The sequence below is a fragment of the Sphaerulina musiva genome, assembly GCF_000320565.1.
Source record: "Sphaerulina musiva SO2202 unplaced genomic scaffold SEPMUscaffold_5, whole genome shotgun sequence".
Taxonomy (NCBI): Eukaryota; Fungi; Ascomycota; class Dothideomycetes; order Mycosphaerellales; family Mycosphaerellaceae; genus Sphaerulina; species Sphaerulina musiva.
Window position 1 is genome coordinate 1480183 of NW_016017387.1, and position 25181 is coordinate 1505363.

General features: G+C 52.9%; 10 protein-coding genes across 10 annotated transcripts; 4 read left to right on the plus strand and 6 right to left on the minus strand.

Annotated features, from left to right (window-relative positions):
• Positions 1–1604: 1604 nt before the first annotated feature.
• Positions 1605–2925, minus strand: SEPMUDRAFT_125922 (uncharacterized protein). Its single transcript, XM_016902022.1, has 5 exons — positions 2817–2925; positions 2601–2783; positions 2390–2543; positions 2106–2278; positions 1605–2015 (listed from the first exon to the last, which is right to left on the minus strand). The coding sequence occupies exons 1-5, from the start codon at positions 2856–2858 to the stop codon at positions 1698–1700; spliced, it is 870 nt and encodes a 289-aa protein (XP_016760971.1). The 5' UTR covers positions 2859–2925; the 3' UTR covers positions 1605–1697.
• A 2442-nt stretch (positions 2926–5367) lies between these two features.
• On the minus strand, positions 5368–6415 carry SEPMUDRAFT_108298 (uncharacterized protein; the record flags this gene model as incomplete). The annotated part of the gene is made up of 4 exons (XM_016900730.1): positions 5368–5518; positions 5809–6025; positions 6155–6275; positions 6299–6415. The coding sequence occupies 4 exons, from the start codon at positions 6413–6415 to the stop codon at positions 5368–5370; spliced, it is 606 nt and encodes a 201-aa protein (XP_016760972.1).
• SEPMUDRAFT_149389 (apses-domain-containing protein) lies at positions 6015–10558 on the plus strand. The gene is made up of 5 exons (XM_016905523.1): positions 6015–6808; positions 7234–8519; positions 8570–8979; positions 9034–9297; positions 9370–10558. The coding sequence occupies exons 2-5, from the start codon at positions 7954–7956 to the stop codon at positions 9771–9773; spliced, it is 1644 nt and encodes a 547-aa protein (XP_016760973.1). The 5' UTR covers positions 6015–6808; positions 7234–7953; the 3' UTR covers positions 9774–10558.
• Positions 10559–10765: 207 nt separating this feature from the next.
• On the minus strand, positions 10766–12461 carry SEPMUDRAFT_149390 (uncharacterized protein). The gene is made up of 2 exons (XM_016905524.1): positions 11587–12461; positions 10766–11527 (listed from the first exon to the last, which is right to left on the minus strand). The coding sequence occupies exons 1-2, from the start codon at positions 12027–12029 to the stop codon at positions 11281–11283; spliced, it is 690 nt and encodes a 229-aa protein (XP_016760974.1). The 5' UTR covers positions 12030–12461; the 3' UTR covers positions 10766–11280.
• Positions 12462–14413: 1952 nt separating this feature from the next.
• On the plus strand, positions 14414–14937 carry SEPMUDRAFT_117401 (kinase-like protein; the record flags this gene model as incomplete). Its single annotated transcript, XM_016901335.1, has 2 exons — positions 14414–14575; positions 14638–14937. The coding sequence occupies 2 exons, from the start codon at positions 14414–14416 to the stop codon at positions 14935–14937; spliced, it is 462 nt and encodes a 153-aa protein (XP_016760975.1).
• A 42-nt stretch (positions 14938–14979) lies between these two features.
• Positions 14980–16434, plus strand: SEPMUDRAFT_117402 (kinase-like protein; the record flags this gene model as incomplete). The annotated part of the gene is made up of 3 exons (XM_016901336.1): positions 14980–15230; positions 15298–16303; positions 16387–16434. 3 exons carry the CDS (start codon positions 14980–14982, stop codon positions 16432–16434), a joined length of 1305 nt encoding a protein of 434 aa, XP_016760976.1.
• Positions 16435–16920: 486 nt separating this feature from the next.
• SEPMUDRAFT_149391 (ubiquitin-conjugating enzyme E2-16 kDa) lies at positions 16921–18553 on the minus strand. The gene is made up of 4 exons (XM_016905525.1): positions 18117–18553; positions 18009–18054; positions 17671–17884; positions 16921–17548 (listed from the first exon to the last, which is right to left on the minus strand). The coding sequence occupies exons 1-4, from the start codon at positions 18158–18160 to the stop codon at positions 17409–17411; spliced, it is 444 nt and encodes a 147-aa protein (XP_016760977.1). The 5' UTR covers positions 18161–18553; the 3' UTR covers positions 16921–17408.
• Positions 18554–18626: 73 nt separating this feature from the next.
• Positions 18627–20311, minus strand: SEPMUDRAFT_149393 (glutaryl-CoA dehydrogenase mitochondrial precursor). The gene is made up of 3 exons (XM_016905526.1): positions 20050–20311; positions 18962–19987; positions 18627–18889 (listed from the first exon to the last, which is right to left on the minus strand). Exons 1-3 carry the CDS (start codon positions 20240–20242, stop codon positions 18843–18845), a joined length of 1266 nt encoding a protein of 421 aa, XP_016760978.1. The 5' UTR covers positions 20243–20311; the 3' UTR covers positions 18627–18842.
• Positions 20312–20977: 666 nt separating this feature from the next.
• On the plus strand, positions 20978–22397 carry SEPMUDRAFT_149394 (flap endonuclease). Its single transcript, XM_016905527.1, has 2 exons — positions 20978–21027; positions 21086–22397. Exons 1-2 carry the CDS (start codon positions 21015–21017, stop codon positions 22252–22254), a joined length of 1182 nt encoding a protein of 393 aa, XP_016760979.1. The 5' UTR covers positions 20978–21014; the 3' UTR covers positions 22255–22397.
• A 381-nt stretch (positions 22398–22778) lies between these two features.
• SEPMUDRAFT_149395 (phosphoglucomutase-2) lies at positions 22779–24796 on the minus strand. Its single transcript, XM_016905528.1, has one exon. It carries the CDS (start codon positions 24616–24618, stop codon positions 22864–22866), a length of 1755 nt encoding a protein of 584 aa, XP_016760980.1. The 5' UTR covers positions 24619–24796; the 3' UTR covers positions 22779–22863.
• Positions 24797–25181: the final 385 nt, after the last annotated feature.

Genomic DNA, 25181 nt, shown 5'->3' on the forward strand with positions numbered 1-25181 from the left:
AAATATGTCCAAATCTTACCTTTTTTTGATAGAAATATACCGACGACTACACTTAAGTAGGCATCAAGTGTATGGTTGATAAGAAGTGACTCTGCGACTGTTATAAAGTATACAGCGGGAGGTGTATACTGCCAAGGCTACACGAACTTCGACCGAGAATAGCTAGATTCCAATCAAAATCCATACTTCACTTGACCCAAACTAGAGAGATATATATATATTATAAGTTGTCGTTAACCCAACGAGATACTAAGTAGACCATTTTGATCGTACGATTCGCGCGCACAACATAGGAAAATAATACTGCCCAGGTTCCTCTATTCTAGTACCTAATATATTACTATATCGATCGATCGACCTCGAAAAGAGAGAGATATATATATATTACAAGTTGTCGTCGACCTAGCGAGATACTAAGTAGACCATTTTGATCGCACGATTCGCGCGTACAACATAGGAAAACAATGGTGCCCAGGTTCCTCTATTATACTATAAGAAATAATACTTTATCGATCGATTTACGACAAAGGGGGTTTTCTCTATACTTGAAAGGAACCATTGTTCACTTATAGTATTTTTATCTCGCTCATTGTCTTATAGTATCGCTATTGTCTCTTCGTATTGACCTGTAGCAGCTATATATCCCTCTACTTCTGTAGAGATGCTCGCTATAACCTCACTTCACTACACCACATACCTCACTACACTACACACCACATACCACACACCACACACCACACACCACACACTACCCACTACCTACTACCTACTACATACTACCTACTACCCACTACCTACTACCTACCACCTACCACCTACTACCTACTACCTACTACACACTACCCACCACCCACCACACACTACACACCACCCACCACACACCACACACTATGGCCGTTGCCCTTGTACAGACAGCGCGTACAGCAATAGCGTTGGTCTAGCATGATGACGACTGCTCAGTATAGCTAGTAGCCGTTAGGCCATTAAGGGAATTCCTAGACGTCCTACCAACAGAAGAAACCCCTGTCCTTCTCGTTACCCAGAGTGTGCTCTGTTTTAAAAACGCTAACGATCGCCAACGATATAGCGTTGCACCTAGGGCATCGGTGTGGTCAGTAATGAAGCCGGCCTTACAACATCAAAGAGCCGATATCCTACGGGTATTTCTTTGCGCCAGCCAATACCAATTATATAGTATAGCCAATGCCTCTAACCAATAGCATTATATACTGGTAATGAAACTCTAAGGACACTGGTATATCTATTCTACAGGTGGAGTGGCTGAACAAGATATAACGAGAGGAACGACAAGGATTATCGCACTTTAGGGTATGGCGGTGGTTCAATTTCTTCTTAGGAGCTACACTTCAAGGCAGAGGGCAACAGTATATGTAAGGGATAGGCCGATTGGACGGTGCGTCGTCGAGTCGCTGGAGGCAATGATTGAGATTTTCGAGGCCGCGGTAGTTAATGGACTTGTAGGTAATAAGATCGTTGAGCATATAGGGCAAGGAAGGAGAGCAGTAGCTATATCTCCATAGAGAGATATAAGTAGGAGCAGCGGCGACAGTAGCGGCGACAGTAGTATAGGAATATCGATCGAGCTGTATTATATATTATTATCTCTTCTTCCGCTTCGAATTATTATCTCTTCTTCTGCTTCTACATTACCACCGACGCCCCTCTGGAAGTAGATCTTAATTGTATGGTGTATGCGGATACCTATACGACGACGGCTGCGTCCTAGAGTCGTGGACGAAACGCTCTGGTATCTGCGCCGGCCGGTCGAGTCTCGAGAGCGCACCTTGAACGAAGTTTTCCAGTTCCTTCTCTCTTCCTACGGCTAGCAGCGACATACCAATACTAACACGATATGCTTCGGGCCCAACCCAATCCAACACCTCTATCTTCCGGTCGAACGTAAGCATAGGTAAGAAGGTCGCGTCTAATACTCTATCCGATAGGAGCTCCATATCGCTCTTCTGCTGCGGCAGCGGTAGCGTAGCACGAATCTCCTAGGTTTTCAGATACTCGGCAAGTGTCCTGTTGAACGGCTCAAGTGCTTTTTAGGCTGCTGTAGACTGTAGTTTCTCAGCGGCAGCAACGCGGTGTACTCGTTTCTTCGCAGCGTCCGCTTCTGCTCTCTTCTTAGCCCGTATATGTGCCTTCTTAGCTCGCCGTGCGACGATCGCACTACGCTCAATATCTGACAGCTCGTCTAGGTCAACGTCGTCGTCGTTGTCCGAATCCGTACTCGAATCGTCGATAACTATAGTATCTGCGTCCTCCTACGGAGCGACGAGATCTGCGGCAGTAGCAGCTTCGTTACTAGTTGCCATCTCATCACCGACGAGCTCTTCTATATAGTGCTTCCATTACGGCTCAGTACCGTCCATAAACCGATAGCACTCGGGGTACGCTGCCTCGTGCGCTTCCCTAGCGGCAGCGACAGCGGTTGGTGCTCTATCTGGAGGGCTATTGTAACCAGAAGCATGTGATAGGTGTCGTAGCCAAATACCCCAAGTCGGCTTGATATCGTTCTGCTATTTGGCCTTCAAAGATTCGCTAGTAAAGTGAATTTTGAACTCTTCGCGCATTACTAACGCGATCGCCAGTAGATCACTGCTACGGAAGTTCTTTCTATGTGTCTGTTTGGCCTTGGAATCGATCAAACGCCTTAAGAAGAAGTCGATATAAGTGTCCTCGTACCGCGATAATTCGGGGTATTTTGGTGTGTCCTTTGCCTTCTTCGCGTCGCGTATCGCTTTACGCTTTGCAGCGGCCTTCGTTTAAGTCGCGGTTCTCGTTTTTTTGACGCCTCGGGGCTTCTTGGTAGCGCTTGGCGGCATAGGCGGCATTGTGATATAATAGCAACAGCTGGAAAGAGGTAGATAAAATAAAATAGATATAATAGTAGAACTCGGCCGATACGACGCGTCTGGATAGAGATGAATAGAACGACACGTAGGAGGTACGACACGTCTCGGATGATAGTGTGTTAAATTAGCCAAGGCGGCAATACAGTGGGTTCTACGGCGACGACGGCGCGGAGACAAGGGTATCCCTATAGAACTATTGACAGGTGTCTACTCAGCTATCGTTACTATCGACAGATGGACGCTGACGATAATTTCCGACAACTATCGACAATTTAACTATCGACATATCGACAGAGTAGACGAGGCCTAATCTGCGTGCGCATGCAAGTGTCTTCTGCTGCTGCTGCTGCCATGATGATGTTCGAGATGGCGCAACGCTGCCGCCGCATCTAGCCTCACAAGCAGCAAAGATCCCTGGTGAGACCCGTGCAGGCACGATTTTCTGTTGGTGTGGGAAAAGGTGAAGAACAATGGCATGGCATGGCCATGCATGGATGCATGCTCCTTTCTCTCCCCACCCACCGTGTTTTCGTGAGCATGGGAACACTGGCCCTGACTTCCTGCATCCTGCGAGACATTTGTGTGGTACAGAACTACTATAGGTGGTATCCGAGTGAGACTCCGTGATATTGGCCAACAACAACAACATCAACATCATCATCAACATCAACAGCAAGAGAAAAGAGGGCTCGCGTTTGTGTACAGCGCCAATCATCACCCGCGAAGCTGCGGAGAGGGAGAAGAGCGGTGAAGGGAAACCCCGCTAGGATCGACGTCGATGAAGGCTGCAGCTGGTGGAGGTTTGTCGATGCCGGCATCTCTCGTGTGCACAACAAGGGCGAGAGCTGCCACGTTGACGCCCTTTCTCAACTGTGAAACAACAACAACACAATATCATTCGAGCAGCCCTTTTTTTTCCCGTCAGCAGGAGGGGGGTCACCACACACAGCGCTCATAGGAGGGAATACCCATGAAGAGGGCGGGCATATCCTGGACCGCCCGTGTGACTATGCGTCCGCAGTGGCGTATTTAAGGTTCCCACATCGTCGACGTGGACGGCTTCCATTCGAGATGGCTTCTGAAGTGTGGTTCGCTGGGATCCTGTCGCTCACGGCGCCCCGGGATGTGATATTGCTTTCTCGACCTGTGTGGGTGCTGGCGCTGCTGCCATGCTGGTCCATCGCTACCACCTCCTTCTTCCCAGCGCCGCTGTGCGCTGGCTCGACTGACAGGCATCCTCATCATCATCCTCATCATCCTCCTCCTCCTCCTCATCCACCATTATCGCGGAACCCGCGAGGGGGGTGATGAGGCGGGAGCTGCGTGTGCTCCGTGGGGCGCGTGTTACTGTCCTGTACACTATTCTCATCATATTATGTGACTACTAGGGTACATGTATGGTCGATGATGATGATGGCCCCAGCTCGCCCGCCCGCCCTCTGCTTTTATCCTAGCCACGCCCGGATCACATGCAGAGAAGCGGAAAGCTGCATACCCGCATTGTGCATCCCGTCGCTGCAGCTGTGCACAACAACCGGATCTTTTTTGTGAGTCTTGGACGACCGCTCTCATGTTTCGCGTGTCCTTTTTCGACAATGCTACTGTCGGCTCGTGTCAAGGGCAAATGGGCAATTCCAGCACTCCTGGCCGTCTGACAAGACTCGTTTCCTCCGCGCTCCTTGCCCTTTCCGGAAGGAGCTGAGAGTTCGATCTCATCATCCCTCGGGCCAATGAATCGTTTTCGGGTCAATCTCCAGCGCTGAGCAGGGCTGCGGACCGACCAGGGTGGATAGCGTAGCACCTAGCAATGAGATGTTACGCCACTCCAGAGTGCGAGCACTCCGATGCAAGGGCTTTCAGCCAATGGTGCCCGCCTACTATTTTATCCAAGGCGCGGCTCGCACTTCTTCCCTTATTACGACATCCACCATACTTCCGTACCGGTCATTGTCGGCTGAGTCAACACAAGGAGCTTAGATAACACTACCTCGTTCAACAAGAAGATGGACATAGCGCGGGCGCGCGCGCAGAGCAGACGGCGGGTAGACCGAGCTGCCAGAATGGCTGACAAACATGGGGGGCGAGACGAGACGAGACGAACATCGACAAAAAGGCCCGTGCGAGCGGAGCGTTTTGCTCGAGCGTTTCAAGCAGCAGAGTCACAGAGAGTGTGCATGAGTTGTGACAATTGATCACCCTCTCCACCAAATAGGCTGTTGCTGTGGTCGCTATGTAGGAGCTAGTCGTAGGAGGAGGTAGGAGAGAGAGAGAGAGTGCAACTGTGCACAGGAACGGTTGAGAAAGATGATGCGAACACGAGACATTGTGCTGCTCGAATCAAGCAAAAATAGGCCCCGTCGTGCGAGTAACGATAGCGTGCTCTGCTGACTATTTTTTTCCCCATCGGCACGCCCAGCCGCGCGATGCGTTTGACGACCTTACCGCTTCGAGAACGAGCGCTGTAATAATCCAAGCACGGCTTGATCGTTTATCCTGACGCTGCGAACTGGGAGCGGGCATCGACCACACTGGATGATCGCGTTTTCGGTGTGGCTGTTTTCGCGCGACCGCCTCGCACTTCCGGGCCTGTCATGTCCTCAGTGCGCCAGCGGTTCACTCGCTGTTCTCCCTCGTGCGTTCTGCAGTAGCAGTAGCACAACGTCCTCGTCGTAGTCGTCGTAGGGGAGGTAGATACTGTACCTCGTCGTCTGGTCGTAGGGGTCACTTGGCTCGGACAACAATCCGACCGTGCGCATTTCGCGAAGGAGGAGTTGAGGCAGGGCAGTTCCGCAGGGCCATTAGGAGGTACCTAAGTGACCTTATTCACACACACACACCCACACATTCAAAACACACGGTGCGCGCGCATCAGCATCACAAACGAGCTAGTTTCGACTCCGGGCGAGAAGAGCCTTTCTTTCACTCACACCTTGTTGGCCGCTGCTCCTCATCGCTCGCCCGGCAGGGACCACTGACCACTTGACCACTGACCAGCACTGTATATCGAGGCCAGATATCGCTGGCGCCAGTGGCCCACGAGATCTCGTCGCGGCCCAAGGTTTGCCCTGCACAGACACAGACAAGATCATCGGCCTTCCTTGTCCAAGCCACTCCACCCGTGGCCCATGCATTTTTAACAGCGGGCGCTGGAAGCCCGTGCACATTCCTCTCCGCCTCGTGTCTCACTCTCAATCAACTCAAAGTGCCAGCAAAAAGCCCATCGCGTGCCTCTTTTTTCGTCCAAGCTGTTGCTGTGCGTCCATTCCCCGACCGACCACTCGAGCCAAACTTCTCTCGCCCACGAGGAATTGCCTGCCTGCCAGCCTGTCTGTCCGTCTGCCTGCCTGCAGTCTTGCCTTGCAACCGTGCCGACGCGGCATCGAGCAGTACTAGCAGCTAGCAGCAGCACAACACATCACCACCGACAGCTCCGACCACCGAGCAGCAGCAGCAGCTCTCTCTAGGAGGTAGCCGTCGCAGCCAGCAGCCAGCAGCCCGCAGCCAGCAGCGGCAGCCAGCAGCAGCAGAAAGGCCATCGCCTAATCCTGGAAGGACCACCACCGCCCGGCGTCTCTTCTGCTGCATCACATCTGCATATCTGCTGGCGTGCATCGCGACTGCATCACACCCGTGCCTGCCTCCCGTCTCAGTACCTGCACCCGCAGTACTGCACACTGCACACTGCACACTGCACACTGCACTGCTGCTGCAAACGCAAGACACAACGAACAGCGACTGCCGCGCCTCTCTGTCTCCCACCACGCACGCTCTGGCCCGCAACCAGCTGTCGCTCCCGCCCGCCCGCCACCGCCTCCACCACCACCAGCAACACCTCTACCGCCAGCACCACCACCCCCACCATCACCACCAACACCACCACCCACCACCCACCCACCCTCGTTAGGTATCGCCGACGGGCACACATCAAGGTACGTACAACGTGTGCTGAGCCGCTCCTCCCCACCTCGCTCCCGTCGCCGCCATGTTTTTTCTCCCGTCGGCGACCCAGGCTCCACTCCACCCCAACCCCCTCGCCTCTCGCGTCGGATGTGGCATAGCGCCAAAAAAGGCCTCTGCGCAAGCGGGCTGATTACTTGGTCCCGCCTGCCGTCCTGCATGCGATTGAGTTAGCCGGGCTTTAGCTCCCACCAGCCATCCTCTCCAGTCCTAGATACACCAGCTCCCCACTGCTTTCGCGAACCGCTGCTCCTCTCTGCATGCATTGCATACCTTTAGAGCATCGGGTGCGTCTGTAGTCGCCGTCGTGCAGAGATCCCGCTGCGACACGGTGTAGCACTGGAGACAGAGACACACACCTCACGAACACATTGCTGACTTCACACTCTTCATGTAGGTTCGTGTGAGTATCAGCGGACGACAGGCCATTTGAGACGCCAACGACCTGTTACGACCATAACGACTTTTAACGACCGCATTTACGACTTTGCTTGGGTGTCTTGTCCATTGCAGCACTGCTATCGGCCTGGCCTCATTGTAGCATCACGACTTGGACTGTTTTGCCCATCGACGACTATCACGGAACCCGCATATACGAAAGACAAACAACCTTACGATTGACGCGCGCGATTCCTGCAAGATTCGAAATTCGACCTCAGCATCTCAGCGTTCTTTCCGCATCCGAGGTTCTTGTCTGCTCTGCCGAAACAGCGCCATCGTCTTGTTATTGTTGTAGTTCGACAATCCGTCGAGCTTCATACTCCCCCTTGCAACCGTCAAGCTGGAGCTGCCACCTGTATCTCAGTTATACCAGACCCGAGGAAACGACAGCCAGTGGCCTGCACCCGCGTTTGCACCACAGAGCACGCCTTTTTCCCACGACGTGCACCAGCATCACCAGCAGCACGCGAGCGCGTCGTCTGTTGGCTCCTCACCTCGGGCTGGATCATCCAGTGGACACTCCATCAGCAACCAGTCATACGATTCCAACACTTCCTACGCGCCTTCCGTCAGTAACAACAAGCACGGCGACTTCCAGACCCCATCTCCACACTCGGCCGGTCCCCAACATTCGCAATCACTCTTACAACCGTTCGGCGCAACTGGTTATTCCAGCATGAACCAACCACAACCGTACATGGATGGCCACGGCCAGCAGGCGGCGCCTGCTCCCAACATGCCACAATACCCGAGCTATGGTCAGCCTCAGCCGCTACAGCCGGCGACGTACTCATATCCGCCGCAGTCGTACTCGCAGCACTCGTACGGGAACACAATGCCACCAATGTCTGCACCCCACGCGCATCCTGCGACATCCTCCATGGGCCAGCAGATGATTCCTCAGGCGTCACTTCCGCTGCCAACCATGGCATCCAATGTGCAGCCGCCTCCGGGCACTAATCAGCAGTACTCGCAGCAGACGTACGATACTACGGGCCAGATAGCTCCTCCAGGTATGAAGCCGCGAGTGACGGCGACACTGTGGGAGGACGAAGGTAGCTTGTGCTTCCAAGTGGAGGCAAATGGCGTTTGTGTCGCAAGACGCGAGGACAATCACTTTATCAACGGGACCAAGCTTCTCAATGTCGCTGGCATGACCCGCGGTCGCCGCGACGGTATTCTTAAGAGCGAGAAGACGCGACATGTGGTCAAGATTGGACCGATGCATCTCAAGGGTGTCTGGTAAGCATGAGATGTTCCGACTTTCGATTCACTGGGCTGACCTGAAGCAGGATACCTTTTGATCGCGCGTTGGATTTCGCGAACAAGGAGAAGATTACAGAGCTTCTTTACCCCCTGTTTGTGCACAACATTGGTGCACTTCTCTACCACCCTACGAACCAGGCCCGCCAGAGCATCGGCAATGCTGCGATGGCCGCAGCGGCCCGCAGACCGGACTCTTCGCAGGAGTACATGCGTACACCGCAAGGCTCTCAGGCCCCGGCATTGACTCACCATCACTCCATGTCCACTCCGATCAGCGGAGCGCCTCAGCCTCCCCATGCCATTGCCCCTCATCCAGGAGCCGGCCGACCGGTAATGGAGCGAGCTCACACGTTTTCCACACCACCTACCACGGGCTCCGGACTGGGAATGAGCACTGGATACGAATATGGCGGTCAACCTGGCGCTGTGCAATCCGGTCAGTCTCTTTCGTACGTGAATGCCGTGGCACGTACTGACCCATTATCTCTAGCAGCCACCTCTCCTGGTAATTCGCAGAACATCCAGTATCAGACCAGTCAGCCGGCGTACAGCAGCCAGTATTATTCGGCGCCATCGCAGTATGGGCAGCAGTACGGGGGTATGCCTCGCTACAACCCGATCCAGCAGAGTCCAGGCGGGGTCAAGTCCGAAATGGGGCCTCCTGCTCGTGCTGGTGCTGAGAACGACCATGTCGAATCCAAGCCTCAGCACAACGTCTACAACGGTCAGCAGGATGTGGAAGGAGAACACGAGGGTGAATATACCCATAGTGCGTCATATGGCGCCAGACGCCCATCGTACAATTACAATCCTAACGCAGCATCAGGGCCTGCTCACCCAGAGCCTTCGAATATATCTCCCGAGCAGACTCATTCGCCACACCAGAACGGCGTGCACGGCTCTTCGACCCCTCGTACCACTGGTGCCTACACAGGATACAACAACACCACTCCACGACCAGGGCAGCTACCTTCCAGCAACTTGAACTATGTCATGAGCAATGATGCCCGACCAGGCGCTCCAAACGGCGCTGATGCAGGCTATCCGTCTCATTATCAGCAAGCGCCACAGCAGTACCCTCCCATGAATGGTGCCATCAACACCCACAACAAGCGTGGACGTGACGACGATGATGAGCCTCACTACACGAACGGCGATTCTTCTGTCAAGAGGCAGCGCAACGAACCAGGGACACAGTCCCAGTCGGCCAAAGTGGGCGGCAGACGATAGCTGGGTGCAGCATGACCACAGATCAACGGTCGTACGACGATGGTCACCACGAAGACGGCAGCGCCAAGTGCATCACCACGCGCCAGATGACCGTCCTGTGTTATCCACAGACATTTTCCTTGACTTGTACTTTTTCCAATCCTCACCTTACGATTCACGACGACGAATAACCCGGGACTCACGATGAACGACACTTCGGACCGATCACGGACGAAAACCCAACATAAACCAGCGCGCAAGTTCTTTACTACTTTTCGGGAGGCCGACTCAAAATACAATGATCGAACGTGCGCTTTCGATTGCGCAGTGCACGGATGTGCATCAGCGTCGGAAGGCCCGGTAATTGCTTTCTCTTGATTTCTTATCGTCCAGCAGTTGAAGCGAGTATCCCTTCATAGGAAGGCAAAAGGGAGAGTGCCAAGAGCCCCTAATCATCGTTCTGTTCGAGCTCATGCTTTTTTATTCAGCGAGGCGTGGCAAGGAAGTGGAGACTCGCGAGCTTTGTGAGGAATCAAAGCTCCGGGGGAAGACACGGGCGCTTCTGCAGTAGATGTGAAAGGAGACCATCGGTTGCACGAATCGGAGGAGGCCGCATGCATATGAGAAGTATGGGTGTGCACATGACTTGATGAGTGTGGAACAGCATGAACGGATCCATACACTTGATGACTCTGTCTAATGCTTGATGAATTTTGTGAGGCTAGAGGAATCCGGTAGCGCTGCTGAAAAAAAGTCCATTTGTTCCCTAGACTGCTCTTCCCAGAATGTTGACATTATTTGACGCGAACTTCATGACCACTTTGGTCGCAGGTGTCCCAGACAGTTGGAAATTCACCCAATCGCCGTGGACGATGGATGCATCATCACCTGGCAAAACGCTTCAAATTGCTTGCTTGAGGTGCGGTGCAGATGACTTCGTACTACGACAGATTATTCCACAAATGAGGGTCAATACATGTAGACGAGCGGATGGGTTCCGAATACATTCATAGCCCGATGCGAATCAACATAATATCACTAAGGTATGCGCTTGTACTGAAAGCACCACAATCACTACATGCTTAATGGCGAAAAGCAAGATGGAGGACGCAATCGCGGTACATCTTGCGCGTCGGAATAACGAACGAACTAGAGTCCTTATTTTACACATATGAAGGCGAACGCAACACGCATGTGAAAGCAAAAGCCTGGCGACAATCCAAGAACTCCACACTTTTGTTTTTGTCTTTGCCTTGCCCCAGAAAACAAGAAAAACCGGTCAAACACCCAGCCAATACATGGCCCATCACGTCTCTCCCGTCGCCTTAGTGTGTGTAATGCGTAAATGGAATGAACCCGGACCATGCATGCATGACGCAGGCAGGAGGAAAGAAAATGTGTTCATGCAGGATGCGATGGATGCCGCGTGTGCTAAGCAGGGCTTCTCCACCCTGTCGAATCGAGCGGTGCTGGGCACTCTGCTGCACACAAACGCATTCGGACCAGCACGGTCGCGCAACGTGGTCAATCAAAGATCCATGCTGAGGAAGATGTAGTGGTCGCTAATGCAGCCTTCAGAACCAGCCCATGCTTCGAGCATGGTCAGCTCAAATCCAACCCAGGCTAAAGAGCGATTCAGATCTTTGAACGTTTCTGCTCTTTCTGCCTCTTCCGAGTTCGCTGGCAGAACTTCTGCGGCCGGCCGCTCGATGCCGACAACGAGTTCAGTGCAGTCGAAGTGATCGCTGCTAGCCAGTTCGAGGAGTGACATGAGACTGCGGATTTTGTTAGTGGGGTCGGGAGGATAAAAAGTTGAGCTTGCGTTACGACTTACCCAGGCTTCAAGTCCATGCCAATGACTTCTTTGTCGAAGAAGATGAACATGCTGCGCATGTCTCCTTTCTCCGCGACGAAACCTCTGAAGCGCGCGCCGGCCACGTAGTCCCATACTTCGACATAGTCCTTGATCAGCTCCTTCGTTCCGGCGTACAAGTGCGCAGCTGGTGACGAAGAAGGCGTAGGCTGTCCATGCTGTATTATGGTCTGATGCGATTGCTGTGGTATCGGTCTGCTTCCCGTGGAGGTAGTAGTTATCGTCGTCGGTGTGTTTCGCAAGTCCATCAGTAGCGAGGTCTCAAAACCAGTATTCTTCTCAACCAAGAATACAGTCCTCAGCGTCTCGCAGAAGAGTCTCTCACACTCTTCCTTGATGTAAGTTGCGGCGTCTCCGGATCGCTTGCGCTGGCGACGTAGGCTTGGACGGGGTTTGTTGTCCATGCCTACTGGCGCGGCGTCCGGAGACGACGGTGGTGAAGGTACGCCTCCTGGAGGGACCTCAAACCCACCACGCCGGCCCCTCTGCGCCTGGAGTGGAGAAATGGAAGCCGGTCAACGCCATGCTGCTGGCGTCAACAGTGTAGGCCGATGCCTGCGTGTTCGAGCGGCGCGAAGACTCGGCGCTGATCTTGCGGTGGTAATTACTACTACTTTGACTGTAATTACTGTCTAACATCGCCATTGCGTCGATATTGCCACGGTCACGAATTCGGAAGATGGGGCGTCTTGGTGCGAGTGAGATGTCTCGAAAGCGGGCGTCGTAGGCGTTAATGGCGGCAGGGTGGTGATTGTGTAGACGAGGTAGGTACTTGCGAGTCGGAGGTGTCAGATCAGCGTCGTAGTCGGATCGTCTGGTAGAACTTATGCGGTGCGTGCGACAGCGAGAAGGTTCGACCAAGACTCCTCTTCGACTCGATGTGCGACAAGAATCTGAGACGACAACCGGCCTGAGCCGAGCCGAGACACGTGACTTCCTGATTGCACCACTCATATTCCTTTGTCTGCAACCGTGCAACGACTCCGCCTCTGCTTACACTGCGCACATGGACATCCCGGCCTGTTGAAATGAACATTGCCACAATACAATCACCGATTAATAAGCTATAGTAGGTACTTCTCGAAGTTCTCGTACCTCCTAGCCTTATACTTCACCTGCGTGCGACGAAAAGTCATGTGATGACAGATACATTACTGAGGTACTATAGGTAGGTAGCTCGCGACGATATATGCAAGATACCTTAGGTAATGTATGCAAGAGGCCGGTCCTCTCCTTACAAGCAAGCAAGCAAACAAGCAAACAAGCAGTCAAGCAGTCAATGGAAACAGTCAAGCCCGCTCTTGCCATTAGTACACCGGGTGCCATCTCCTCAGAAGAGATTCTAGAAAGGTGGTGGCGTAGGAACAGCAGGTAGTAGGTATAGTAGGCAAGTGAGGCACGGATGACCGCAGCAGGTAGGATGCTCCATAGGCATTCCACCATCTCTTTGCTTCTTCTGCTCCATCAGGTCCAGTATGCCCGACGTGGCCATTGATTCATCTATTCATACTCCCTCGGCACGGCATGAGTTATGCCTTTTGTCAGGTCTCATGAACAGCGCCCTTCGAATCTCCTCACCCGAAAGATATCCCGTATCTTTCGTCACGAGCAGCCCCAGCAGCATAACGTTGTGATTCAGGCCACAGCAACCAGTCCGCCGCCTGCGGAGCCGCCAGTCCCTCGTGTGTCTGGCGTGGCAAAGCTGCGACGAACAGCTTCGAGAATCATAGTCAGGATACGGCCAAACCACAGAGGTTCATGACATGCTGTATGCACTTCGAACGCGAGTGTACTGATTCCGGGTCCAGGGTCGGAACCACCGATGATGGATGGCGCAACGGAGCCGAACCATCGCCTCGCTCCTCTGCCGCTGCCGCCAGTCCTTGTAGGACCACGTGTTGGGCGTCTTCGAGGCCTTTTTGAGTCGTCATCTAGTCAACAGGAAGCAACCCCCAAGCGGAAGCGCTCTGTCCGTTTCGAGCAACATCCTGGTACCTCAAGCGCTATCGATCAGCTTGATGGTCAATATGTAGAAAAGTCTGCCTCATGCGATGATTCACAGGTCTCTGAGCCCAGAAGTCTCTCGCCGAAATCAGCGGCGCGCTTGGAAGAGTTGACGGAGAAACTGAATCTGGACGCGGCTCCCAGGTAAGCACTGGGCGCATATTTGTCATGACTACCGCATGAGCACCAGCTGAGGTACAGTGACAGCACTGTGATCCACCGCGCTAGATCGAAGAAGAAGCCAAATGTCCCGTTCATCAGCACTACGTTCGATGGCATGATCAGCAATGGCCATGCTGTCGAGCACCGACACACGTTGCCAAGCACATCCTCGCCAGCGTCGCCATTCAGCAATGACTCCAAGAGTGCCTGGTCGCCAGCCAGTACAGCTTCGACTGCAGCCACTTCATTTACATCACACCACTCGTCTGGGTCTCGCAAGCGACTTTCTCCCGAAGAATGCCAGCATCAGACCACTCGAACGGGCAACGGCGACGACTTGTCATTGCCACCGATTGAAGAAGATAATGGACGATTTGTCCTGATTCCCGTCCAGGAAAATCGGGATGTAACGCAGCCTACGGTAGTGACTGTGGAGAATGCCTCAGCAGCCAAATGTGCACTCGAAACAATTTACAATCCTGTGTTCACAGAACCACATTCGCCCAGGTCTTTGCGCAAAAAGAAGTTTGAGAGATATCTAAACGAATTGGGCATGCCCCACAATGACCGCATCCTTGCATAGCAGCAATGGCAAAAGTCTGAAAGTGAACATCTACGGCAGATGAGGTGTCTGAAGGCGAGTGCGATGCAGCGACACGAGATCAAAGGCGTAAATATAGCAGGCTTCGATGTCATTCGCGTTTTGGGCAAAGGCAGCTTCGGAGTGGTTCGCTTGGTGACTGAGCGTCCTGCAAGTGCTGATGATGGCAGCTCTCCGGCACGAGTGAGCATATCGGGATGATGCTACCATGTCTTGGTCAACGCCTCTGCTGACGAACATTATAGAATTTTTCACCCGTGAACGGCACTGCGAAGCGGAACTTGCCCTCGGGAAAGCCGCTGTCAGATGTCTTTGCCATGAAGGTGATTCGCAAGTCCGACATGCTTCGCGCCGCTCAGGAAGGTCACTTGCGAGCCGAACGTGATTTCTTGGTGGCCGCGGAGGGCTCGCGCTGGGTTGTGCCTCTCATCGCAAGCTTTCAAGACAATACGAACCTGTACCTCGTGATGGAGTACATGATCGGTGGCGACTTCCTCGGTTTGCTCTTGCGTGAAGATGTACTGGAAGAGTCTCATGCCAAGTAGTACATTGCGCAGATGATCTTGTGCATCGAGGAAGCACACAACATGAAATGGATCCATCGCGATGTCAAGCCGGACAACTTTCTTATCAGCGCCTCGGGACATCTCAAGATCTCTGACTTTGGGCTCGCATTCGATGGGCACTGGGCTCATAGCCAGCTCTACTACACCAATGTGCGGGAGACGATGCTGGAGAGAGTTGGCATCAAACCCACGGGCGATGAGCTGGATGTCGCACAAGAGATGGAGTTCGGCAGTCCAGAACATGAGTTCAAGCCTCCTTCACCTCCTAGACGGTACGCTATGCCCCTCAGTATAATGCTGCCAGGCAACTTCTGAGCTCGAAACTAACGACCTTCGCAGTGGATTCCTCACCAGAGCTCAGGCCGAAGAGCATGCACACCGCGAAGGCTTGTTGAGTTGGCGCAATCGCCATGATCGAAGAAAGATGGCCCGCAGTGTCGTCGGCACCAGTCAATACATGGCACCTGAGGTCATCCTGGGTGCCAACTATGACGGCCGCTGTGACTGGTGGAGCATCGGCATCATTCTCTACGAATGCCTGTACGGTCGCACTCCATTTTACAGCGAGACGCGAGTCAAGACCAAGGAGTGTATCGTCAATCACAGACATACATTGCATTTCCCAATGCAGGAGCGGTTCGCTCGGCCTCTGACACCTCAGAGAATTGCGCTGCCAACACCAAGCGATTGGGCAGTCGATCTTCTCCGTGGACTACTATGTGAGAAGGAGAGACGACTGAGCTCTCGACAATATCGCCACTCGGATCCACGGATGCCCATTCGGAGACTGTCCGCGTCGCACAATAATCCTCTGGCCCGTCATGTGTTCTCCAACGATGCGGATGAGATCAAGAAGCACCCCTGGTTCGCCGATGTTCCTTGGACGCAGATGCATCTCAGCACGCCACCGTTTATACCCAAAGTGAAAGAGAACCAGTCCATCACCAAGTACTTTGAAGACGAAAAAGACATCATGTCGGTCGAAAGCTCCAGCTTTGCCAGCGTCAGGGACCTTATTCCAGACGACGCTGACGAGGGGGAAGCCGCGCTGGTGCTCGGCGCACACTTTGAGCGCTGGAAGGCGGAAAAGATACAGCGCGAGAAGATGGAACTCGGGATTGACCAGTATCCCGACGCAGAACTGCAACGCATCAAGGAGCATTTTGGCAATCGGTATCAGGAGTGGAGGGCGCAGCGCATGGTCGAGATTGCCGAGCATATGGCTGATGGGGGACACGAGATGCCGCTTCCTCCGCAGCAACAGCAACAGCGACACAAGAAGGAGAGGAAGAGGGCTCGGGACAAGGTGTTGCGTGATCCGCTCATGTGTAAGGTGGTGATGGAGGTGCGAAAGAAGAGGGCGTTCTTTGGGTATACTTATCGGAGGCCGAAGCCCTTTTGTCTGGACGGGGTGGTGAGGTACCGCAGGAGGATCATGATGAGACCTACGATTTTGCCGGTGGAGAGGGGGAGTGAGGAGGGGGAGGAGGGGGGTTATTAGAATATCACATGGAGTAGGGGAGGAGGAAAGGAAGGAAAGAAGGATTTCGTAGTCTGTCTGTAGTTGTGCACGCCTGGGATGATTCATTATTCTTGCTCCGTTATTCTTCGCCTGTAGTCTCGAATGGGCGAGTTCACGTTCATCATGTTGATATGGAGTAAAAGGAAAGCTACACAATGGCAGGTACTTGTTTCTAGGTCGTTGCCGGTAAGACTTTCGCTCATTTTCGTTCGCCGTATCTTCAGCAATAACCGAATCGGCAGAGGAGGTAAGGTACTTGTACCTCAGCAACTTGATTGATAGCGTGCATTTCTTTGCCATGAAGTGATGGCGTGGTGGGGATTTGTATGTTGACGGGATCTGGATGTTCATACGTAGTCAGAAGGAAACCTACCTTACCTCTACTACCTAGATCAATCAGTCAATTCTCCTCACTTCACTTCACTTACCTGTCACATATATTCATTACCTACCTACGTGACCTCCTATCGTTGAACGTCATGCTGCCTCACTGACTCACTCACTCACTCACTCACTCTAGAAGACTACCAATGTATGCGAGGAGATGTTGTTAACATACTGACGACAAATCATGTTTCAAAAGAAGGTCCCCAAAATTTCAGAAAAAATAGCACTAACAGCTCCACAACGCACGATCCATGTATGAAAACTCAAGTCCCTGAAGACATTCAATGCAACTCGTCGTCAAAGCACTCTGCCATTGCCGTATAGCATAATGCCGCCTAAACTAATCCCGCCCGATGTCATGTCCTGTTCGCAATGCCCCTTGGCGAGGCAGTGAGCCCGCCCCGCAAGAGCTGTCAGGCATGACCGTTGCGAGACGGCCGGTCAAGCAGCCACTCATGCCACCTCGAGATATTTCATGCCATCTCAGGGGTTTCTCGTCCGTCGTTGATAACGTCCACCGTCTGTGCCGCTCTGCTGCTCTCTAAATGGCGTACTTCCTGGTCCACTCACGCGCGGTGGCCTCGTATCGGGACGTGTCGGTCTTGTAGACATGTGCGATTTCAGGCACCAGTGGGTCGTCTGGGTTCGGGTCCGTGAGCATCGAGCAGATAGAGAGGAGCACTATTGTCATGAACCGTTAGTGCGTATTCTGGGCTCCGAATTACCCCACCATCAAGGGTATCTGCCCCTCTATTTTCGCTCCGGTGCGCGAAAACGGTGTGTATGATACAGTAATGACAAACCTTTGCTTATGGTGAGGGCAGGGCTCCACTGATCTCTCAAAATGTCCAAGCAGATGCTGCCGTTGCTGTTGATGTTGGGGTGGTAGATGCGGGTGGTGAAGTTGACCTTTGGAGGCTTGAACGGGTAGTCTGTCGGGAAGTGGATCGCGAGGAAGAAGACGCCGCCGGAATATGGTGAGTCGCCCGGGCCCATGATGGTCGCTTGCCAGTGGAACTGTGTGCACACGATCTGGTCAGTCACATGCGCTTTTCACTCGTCTTTCCGCAGGCTCGACGGGGTGTGCAGGCCCTGCGACGTGGACCCCGGGAGGCGACGGCGGGAGAAGATGCGTACGTACCAAGTCATCACCGATCGGTCCAGCGCTGCACGATGAGGGAGGATCACTGCGAGGCCGTCAGTATGGTGGCCACTGGAGGTGTAGCGGTGCATTTTCACGGCGGCGTACCGTCCGAGATCCGTCAGCTCCTTGTTTATGCGCTTCAGAGCCATGTTGGGAGATGTGGTGGAAGCAACGGCGAGGGTCGCGTGTGTATGTGTGACGTCGCTGTGGTGTCTGGTGGTGCGCAAGTGGGAGTGGGAGTGGTTGTTGTTGTTGGGTGCAGATGGAAGGGTTTGTAGGGTCAAGCGCAGACGAAGCCTGTGGAGAGTGACGAAGTAGTCGACGAGGCGGCGGGGATTATCCGGCCTGAGGCGTCAAGCGTCGCTGGCTGACAATCACTAGTGGCAGAGCGGCCTTATTTCTTTGATGCCCGAACACTTCACGCGCGCTCCCGATTCCGTCGAACGAGCGACTGGCAGAGGGAAGATCGTGCAACGGGACACAGTTTGACAGGAATGTGATGTTTTAGAAAGCAGATGAGGGACAACTTCACTTGTCTTGCCACAAACGGGCGGGGACATTATATGAAGGAGACATGGCGCTTCTGGTGACACAATGCAGGGCCGTTCACTTGGTGTACGCACGTGCCGTCTTTGTCTTAGTGACTACATGTACGATAGAATCAATTCTCCTGGTGATGGATTGCTCACATTCAGTCATGTTCCACGAGTGTATGCTACATAGGTATATTGACACTCGTCGAAGCGGTATATCCTGCTCGTTAGGGCTGAACGCTATACCGGCTGCCTCAAAAATGACGTCCACTGACGGCAACCTGAAACCCCCCAGTGTTTATACAAAGGCCTGGATGCCGGTTATGGCCCGACCAAGGATCAGAGCTGGGTTTCACAGTCAGCACATCGCTTTAACGCACACGACACTACATTGTCGTAAGGGGGATTGGGACTGACCGTGAATATCGCTCTGGCCCTCATATGTCTGAGTCACAAACAAGTTCGAGACATGTCGGCCAATATGGTACTCATCGCTGGCAGCATTGCCACCAAATATCTCCTGCAGGTTTCGTGCGCCCATCAGTGCGCGGTCGCAGTTTTGGCGCTTGATCATAGAAATCATCTCAGGCGCAGCCTTGCCTTCGTCCTTCAGACGCCCAACTTGGTATGCAGCTTGGATCCCGAACGCTGCATCCGTAGTCGCATCTGCGAGCTTCTTCTGCACAAGCTGGTACTTGGCAATAGGATTGCCCTTGAATTGCTTGCGCTCGAGTGCATACTCTCGGGCACGAGCAATGCAATCCTCCAGCGCACCAATCACCCCCCACGCGATACCATACCGGGCACCGTTCAGGCATGAGAACGGACCTCGCAGACCTTCAATCTCTGGAAACATCATCTCCTTTGCTACTGGCAGGTTATCCATGTGAATCATGCCAGTAATAGATGCTCGGAGACCGTTCTTGTCTCCCAATTTTGGTGTCTCAAGTGTGCCCGGTGGGCACTTTGATCGCTCAATGAGGAAGCCACGAATCTTGCCCGTCTCCTGTAGCTTGGCCCATACGAGCAATACATCTGCAATTGGAGAGTTTGTGATCCACGTCTTGGAGCCCGACAAGCTATAGTATCCTTCTTTCGTAGGATGTGGCTTCGCCACGCTCTCCATGCTTCCAGGATCCGAGCCGTGATTAGGCTCCGTCAGACCAAAGCAGCCCAACATCCTTCCTTTTGCCATCTCTGGCAAGAACTTCTCCTTCTGCTCTTCTGATCCAAACTCTTCAATGCCGCCCATTGCTAGAGAGGACTGCACACTCATTCCTGATCGATAGCCCGAGTCCACTCTTTCCACTGCTCGTGTAATCAACCCAGATGCCACTGAAGAAACACCTGCACAGCCATAGCCTTGTATCGTGGCACCGAGCAAGCCCAGCTCTCCCATCTCCTCCAATATTTTCTTGTCATAAGTCTCCGTTCTGTATGCCTCTGCAGAATTGGTCAGCATTGCATTCTACATGTACCCGCCACCTCTCAAAATCACTACCAACCAAGGACTCTTGGAAGCATTCTTTCCTGGCAGTATGACTCTGCAGTCTCTGATATTGCTTGCTCTTCCTCTGTGAAGTTATACGCTGCTCCTAGAGGGTCTCTCCAGTCGAAGGCGGCAGGCGTAGAAACATATCGGCGGCCAATGGGTTGAGCGAGCTGCCTTGCCGCGCGGGTGACGACAGATTTATACATGCTGTATTATGACAGTGCGTATGTATCTAAGAATTCTGTGGAATGCAGCTATCCAAAGTGGAAGTGAATGATGTGCTTGTGAGCTATCAAATTTAAGTACTGCTTTCGAATGTCGAACCGAGGACGATGTTCTGGCCGAGGCCGGAGCTGACCAGTGACAGGGTCTGGAAGTGCACGGCATTTAGTCTTTCTCACTCACACTCGCGGGAATTATGAATGTTGTTGGAGGAGATTTATAAGCATCTCATCGTGTGTTGACATATGAGCCTGAGAAGGTCACTTCTCATGTACAGGACAGGGTACTTCTACATGCATTGTGCTGTATGTGCGAGGCAGTCCGGGGGTAAGAGCAGCGTTATCTCGCGACTTAGACCCTCTGCACTTTTGTGCCTTAGTCCATTTACAGCTATACCCGGGCTTCCGTTACTCTTTTAGAACTGGGGAGAGCATTCAGCCAATCGATATCCGAGATTGATATCATGTGACAGAAGACCCAAGAGCTGAAGACCAACATGATTAGTCAAAAGTCTGAAAAGCGGGTCTTTTGGTCAGCAGAAACAGTCTAGCGTCCACGTAAGCGAGAGCTTGTTACCGTGCCTTACCTCCTAGGAGGTACTCCTCCCAGAGCGCGTCTGAGAGCTGAGATAAGGCCGACGTCACCACTCTTGACGCGACCTTGACGCGTTATTCAACTTTATCGCGACTTCAACTTCGGCTTCAACTTCCCCATAGCAGAAACGACAGCAAGGTAACGCCTCCCATCGTAGCAAACATGGGTATCAAGAGTAAGTCGAAGGCAACTTACTCATTTCTTTTTCCCGTTCTACTTCTGACTCGGACCAGGTCTGTACCAAGTGATACGCGAAAACTGCCCAGATGCCGTTAAAGAAGGCGAGATCAAGACTCAATTCGGCCGCAAAGTTGCCATCGATGCCTCCATGTCGCTTTACTCGTTCCTCATCGCCGTCCGATCTGGTGGAGAACAGCTGATGTCGGACACGGGCGAGACCACATCCCATCTCATGGGCATGTTCTACCGCACGCTCCGCATTGTGGATAACGGGATCAAGCCGCTATATGTCTTCGATGGAGCGCCGCCCAAGCTGAAGAGCGGAGAGCTGGCGAAGCGGTTTCAGAGAAAGAGCGAAGCCCAGGAACAACATGAGGAAGCCAAGGAAACTGGCACTGCAGAAGAGGTCGAGCGATTTTCGAGGAGAACGGTGCGAGTGACCAAGGAGCACAATGCCGAAGCGCAGAGACTGTTGAAATTGATGGGAGTTCCATATATTGTGGCGCCGACAGAGGCAGAAGCCCAATGCGCTGTGCTCGCCCGAGCGGGAAAAGTCTACGCCGCAGCCTCCGAGGACATGGACACGTTGACGTTCAACGCTCCCGTCTTGCTGCGACATTTGACATTTTCGGAACAGCGCAAAGAGCCCATCCAGGAAATCCACCTCGATCGTGTGCTGGAAGGATTAGATTTTGATCTCAATCAATTCATCGACATGTGCATTCTGCTGGGCTGCGACTATCTCGACCCAGTGAAAGGGATCGGCCCCAAAAATGCTCACGCACTGATCAAAGAGCACAAGACACTCGAGAAAGTCGTCGAACACATCGAAAAGACGGGCAAGTACACCCTCCCCGAAGACTGGCCATATCAGGAAGCTCGACTCCTCTTCCAAGAGCCCGACGTGCGCGCAGCAGACGCACCCGAATGTGATTTCAAATGGGAAGCTCCCGACGTAGAAGGGCTAGTGAAATTCTTAGTGGAAGAAAAAGGTTTCAGCGAAGATCGAGTACGATCGGCAGCGACACGACTCCAGAAAAATCTCAAATCGGGTCAGCAATCTCGGCTCGAAGGGTTCTTTAAAGTCAAAGAGAAGACGGAGGATGAAAAGGCGAGTTTGAAGCGTAAGAATGAGGAGAAAGTTGAGGCGGCGAGGAAAAAGAAAAAGGAAGAGGCCAAGGAGAAGAAAGCGGCAAAAGCGAAGCCGAAGATGAACTCGTAGGAAAGAGAGTGCGTCCGAGTTGCTGCCGCATACTCTCTCTTTTTTTTTTCTTTTTCTTGTCTCGAAGCGATGGCGTTGGTAGGATAGGTACATATTTGAAAAAGAATGGCCGACGGCTCGCCAAGCTAGCAGCAAGTTGCAACCCAAAGCCCTACACTAAGGTATTACGAGATACAGTCAGTACAATACTGGGCTCGTCGCATAGTAAAGTACATGTACCTAGGTAAGGTACGTGAGGTAGGTGAAGGTGCGATCAGTGCAGTGCGCGTGCCTGCCGTTTCTCAATACCATGGCAGGTACCTTCTTCCTTGTCTATTCCACGAGCCCGTTCGGTAAATACCTACATACATGTAGTTGTTGCCTGCACATCGATGCGAACAAAGATTGTCTGTTAGCAAATCTCAAGGGCCTCCTCACCTAGCAGAAGAATAAGGTAGGTAGGTAGGTAGGTAGGTAGGTAAGTACCTAAGGTAGAGCAGGGAGACCAAAAAAAAAGAAACCGGAAACAAAAAGAAAAGAAAATCGCCAATATGGTAGTAGGTAGGTAATGTAGTATTCCAAAGGCAAATACATCCTATACCTACCTACATCTATACTCTTCCTCTAGAATCAGCTCCCAGCCAATTTCAATCCATACACATCAGGCTGAAACCACTCCCGCAACAAATCCTGCAAAACCTCCTGCGCCAGCTTCTTCGCCTCCTCCGACGTTTCGGCCTGGCCTTCAATATATAATTTGATCTTGGGCTCTGTCCCTGAGCCTCGCACGGTAAACACTACCTGCTCTAGCTCACACGTAATCATCTGCGCACTCGCATCCACGGGCAACACGGGTTGGTGATTGGACGTGCCGCTGTCATATCCGACCGTCAAGTCCCGCCAGCGCAGAATGGTGCGCGTGCCGAGCTGCACGGGGCGAGAGCCGGCGTGGGAAGTGCGGATGTTCTCGAAAGCGCGATTGGTGATTTCGGGTGCGGGTGAGATGAGATAGGTGTTGGCGTCTTCGAAGTAGCCGTAGGTTTGGTAGAGTTGCTGGAGCTTTTGCCAGGGTGTCATGCCTTGCTTTTTCCATCTCTGCCAGGCGGTGAGAAAGACTGCTGCAGCGGCGATGCCGTCTTTGTCCCAGACTACGGTGGGGAACATGAATCCAATGGCCTCTTCGAAGGCGAAAGCGGGGTCGAAGCCTTGTTTCTGTAGGTCTTGGGCGACGTTGCCGAGCCATTTGAAACCGGTTAGAGTGTCTTGGAAGTGAAAGCCTTCTTTGGCGGCCATGCTAGCGAGCATTCTCGACGAGACGGTGGAGGCAAGCATGGCGAGCTTAGTCTTGTCGCCAGTGTATGTTTCAAACACAAAGGAAGCGAACAAAATGCCAATCTGGTTACCGGTGAACTGGTGGTATTGTCCCTTGGCAATCCGTTGTGCAACAGAGAACCGATCCGCGTCGGGATCGTTGGCGATGATGATGTCGGTGTTGTTCTTGTTCGCTTCCTGGATGGCCAGATTGAGCGCACCTTTCTCCTCGGGATTCGGGAATGGGACCGTGCTGAATTCGGGATCGGGTTGTGCTTGTTGAGCAACTTCTCGCATGAAGTGGCCTCGAAACCACAGCATATACGCGATTTGCTTCATCATCGTCAAGCCGACGCCGTGCATGGGGGTATAGGTGAAGGGCATGGCTTGCTCGACAGAAGGCAGGGGCCAGACCAATTCGCGAACTCGATCCAGGTATAACTTGGATGCTTCTGAGAAGACGTTCTGCACGCGTTCGTGTCCATCAACCAGGGTCGTATCCCAGGTCAGAATCTCCTTCACCTCATCGATCGCCTTGGCAATGCCAGCATCATGAGGTGGGATGATCTGGCTTCCATTCGACCAGTAGACCTTGTAGCCATTATCATTCTTGGGATTGTGGCTTGCGGTGACCATGACGCCAGCCGCGGCCTGGTAGTGGCTGACGGCGAAGGGGATCATGGGTGTGTGGCATATCTGCTCAAACCACAACACTTTCAGGCCTTTCTGGAGAAACGACGCCGCAGCCAAGCGTGCAAACTTCTCGGAGTTGTAGCGTGCGTCGAATCCCACAGCGATGGCGAGCTGATCGACAGGAGTCGTGTGCTTGTGTTGCTGCAGGACATAGTCGGCCAAGCCGTGGGAGGCCGTCAGCACAGTCAGAGAGTTCATATGCGCGAAGCCCGCCTTCATCGAGGCTCTCAAGCCCGCAGTGCCGAACGCGATCCGGTTCCGCAGCCGCAGTTCGAGTTCGGCGGAGTCATTCTTGCGCAGGAGGTCTTCAATTTGCGACCTCGTTTCTGCATCTTTGTCCTGTGTGAGCCACCGCTCGGCGAGTTCTGTCGTGGTGGTCATGGTAGAAGGTACAGTAAGGTATCATTACCTGAGTCAGGTAGGTACATGTACTGGAAGAGAATTTGGCGCCGGGATTCAGGCTCCTGGTGTCCCCAAGTGTCCTCTCCACTCCACACAATTCTCGTGATGCTGCTCAAGGCAAAATAAAGTGCAATACACACTGTATAGGGTATTCTAGAGAGGACGGCAGGATTTAGTCCATCGTGGCCGCTCGCCCCTCGTCTTGTGCTCCAGGAGACATAACGTGGGCGCAGCTGGCTGGTCTAGCCTCTTTTGCATGTCGTGGGATGTTGGAACCACACACCACACTAGTGCCCAATTGAGAAGATTGATGGAATACCAATCAATAAGTGGATTAATTGAGGTCCGAGGTCTGACCTCTCAAGAAGAGAAAAGAGGGGGGTGGGTATCCCCAACTCTACATACATATGCCAAGGAATCAGTGGCCCCTGTTATCTCATATGACTCATGTCACATGATGCCAGGGCACCCATGTCCTTCTGTCCAAACACACCTCCCTCAGCTTGATTACATAAGAAAAGCTAGAAAATACCAGACATGGT

Bases quoted from the DNA above. Each gene is read 5' to 3' on its own strand.
- SEPMUDRAFT_125922 (XM_016902022.1), bottom strand. From the start codon at position 2,858: ATGCCGCCTATGCCGCCAAGCGCTACCAAGAAGCCCCGAGGC. The intron at 2,279-2,389 runs GTACTGAGCCGT...AGGAGGACGCAG, and splicing joins GTGCTATCGGTTTATGGACG to ATACTATAGTTATCGACGAT. The intron at 2,016-2,105 runs GTTGCTGCCGCT...CTGAAAACCTAG, and splicing joins CGAAGAAACGAGTACACCGC to GAGATTCGTGCTACGCTACC.
- SEPMUDRAFT_149389 (XM_016905523.1), top strand. From the start codon at position 7,954: ATGAACCAACCACAACCGTACATGGATGGCCACGGCCAGCAGGCGGCG. The intron at 8,980-9,033 runs GTCAGTCTCTTT...CATTATCTCTAG, and splicing joins ACCTGGCGCTGTGCAATCCG to CAGCCACCTCTCCTGGTAAT. The intron at 9,298-9,369 runs GTGAATATACCC...ACGCAGCATCAG, and splicing joins TGTGGAAGGAGAACACGAGG to GGCCTGCTCACCCAGAGCCT.
- SEPMUDRAFT_149390 (XM_016905524.1), bottom strand. From the start codon at position 12,029: ATGGACAACAAACCCCGTCCAAGCCTACGTCGCCAGCGCAAGCGATCC. The intron at 11,528-11,586 runs GTAAGTCGTAAC...CAAAATCCGCAG, and splicing joins GGCATGGACTTGAAGCCTGG to TCTCATGTCACTCCTCGAAC.
- SEPMUDRAFT_149391 (XM_016905525.1), bottom strand. From the start codon at position 18,160: ATGGCTCTGAAGCGCATAAACAAGGAGCTGACGGATCTCGGACG. The intron at 17,885-18,008 runs GTACGTACGCAT...GTGTGCACACAG, and splicing joins GACCGATCGGTGATGACTTG to TTCCACTGGCAAGCGACCAT. The intron at 17,549-17,670 runs GTTTGTCATTAC...TCATGACAATAG, and splicing joins TGCCCTCACCATAAGCAAAG to TGCTCCTCTCTATCTGCTCG.
- SEPMUDRAFT_149393 (XM_016905526.1), bottom strand. From the start codon at position 20,242: ATGTATAAATCTGTCGTCACCCGCGCGGCAAGGCAGCTCGCTCAACCC. The intron at 19,988-20,049 runs GTTGGTAGTGAT...CCAATTCTGCAG, and splicing joins AATGCTTCCAAGAGTCCTTG to AGGCATACAGAACGGAGACT. The intron at 18,890-18,961 runs GTCAGTCCCAAT...TGTGAAACCCAG, and splicing joins GGGCCAGAGCGATATTCACG to CTCTGATCCTTGGTCGGGCC.
- SEPMUDRAFT_149395 (XM_016905528.1), bottom strand. From the start codon at position 24,618: ATGACCACCACGACAGAACTCGCCGAGCGGTGGCTCACACAGGACAAA.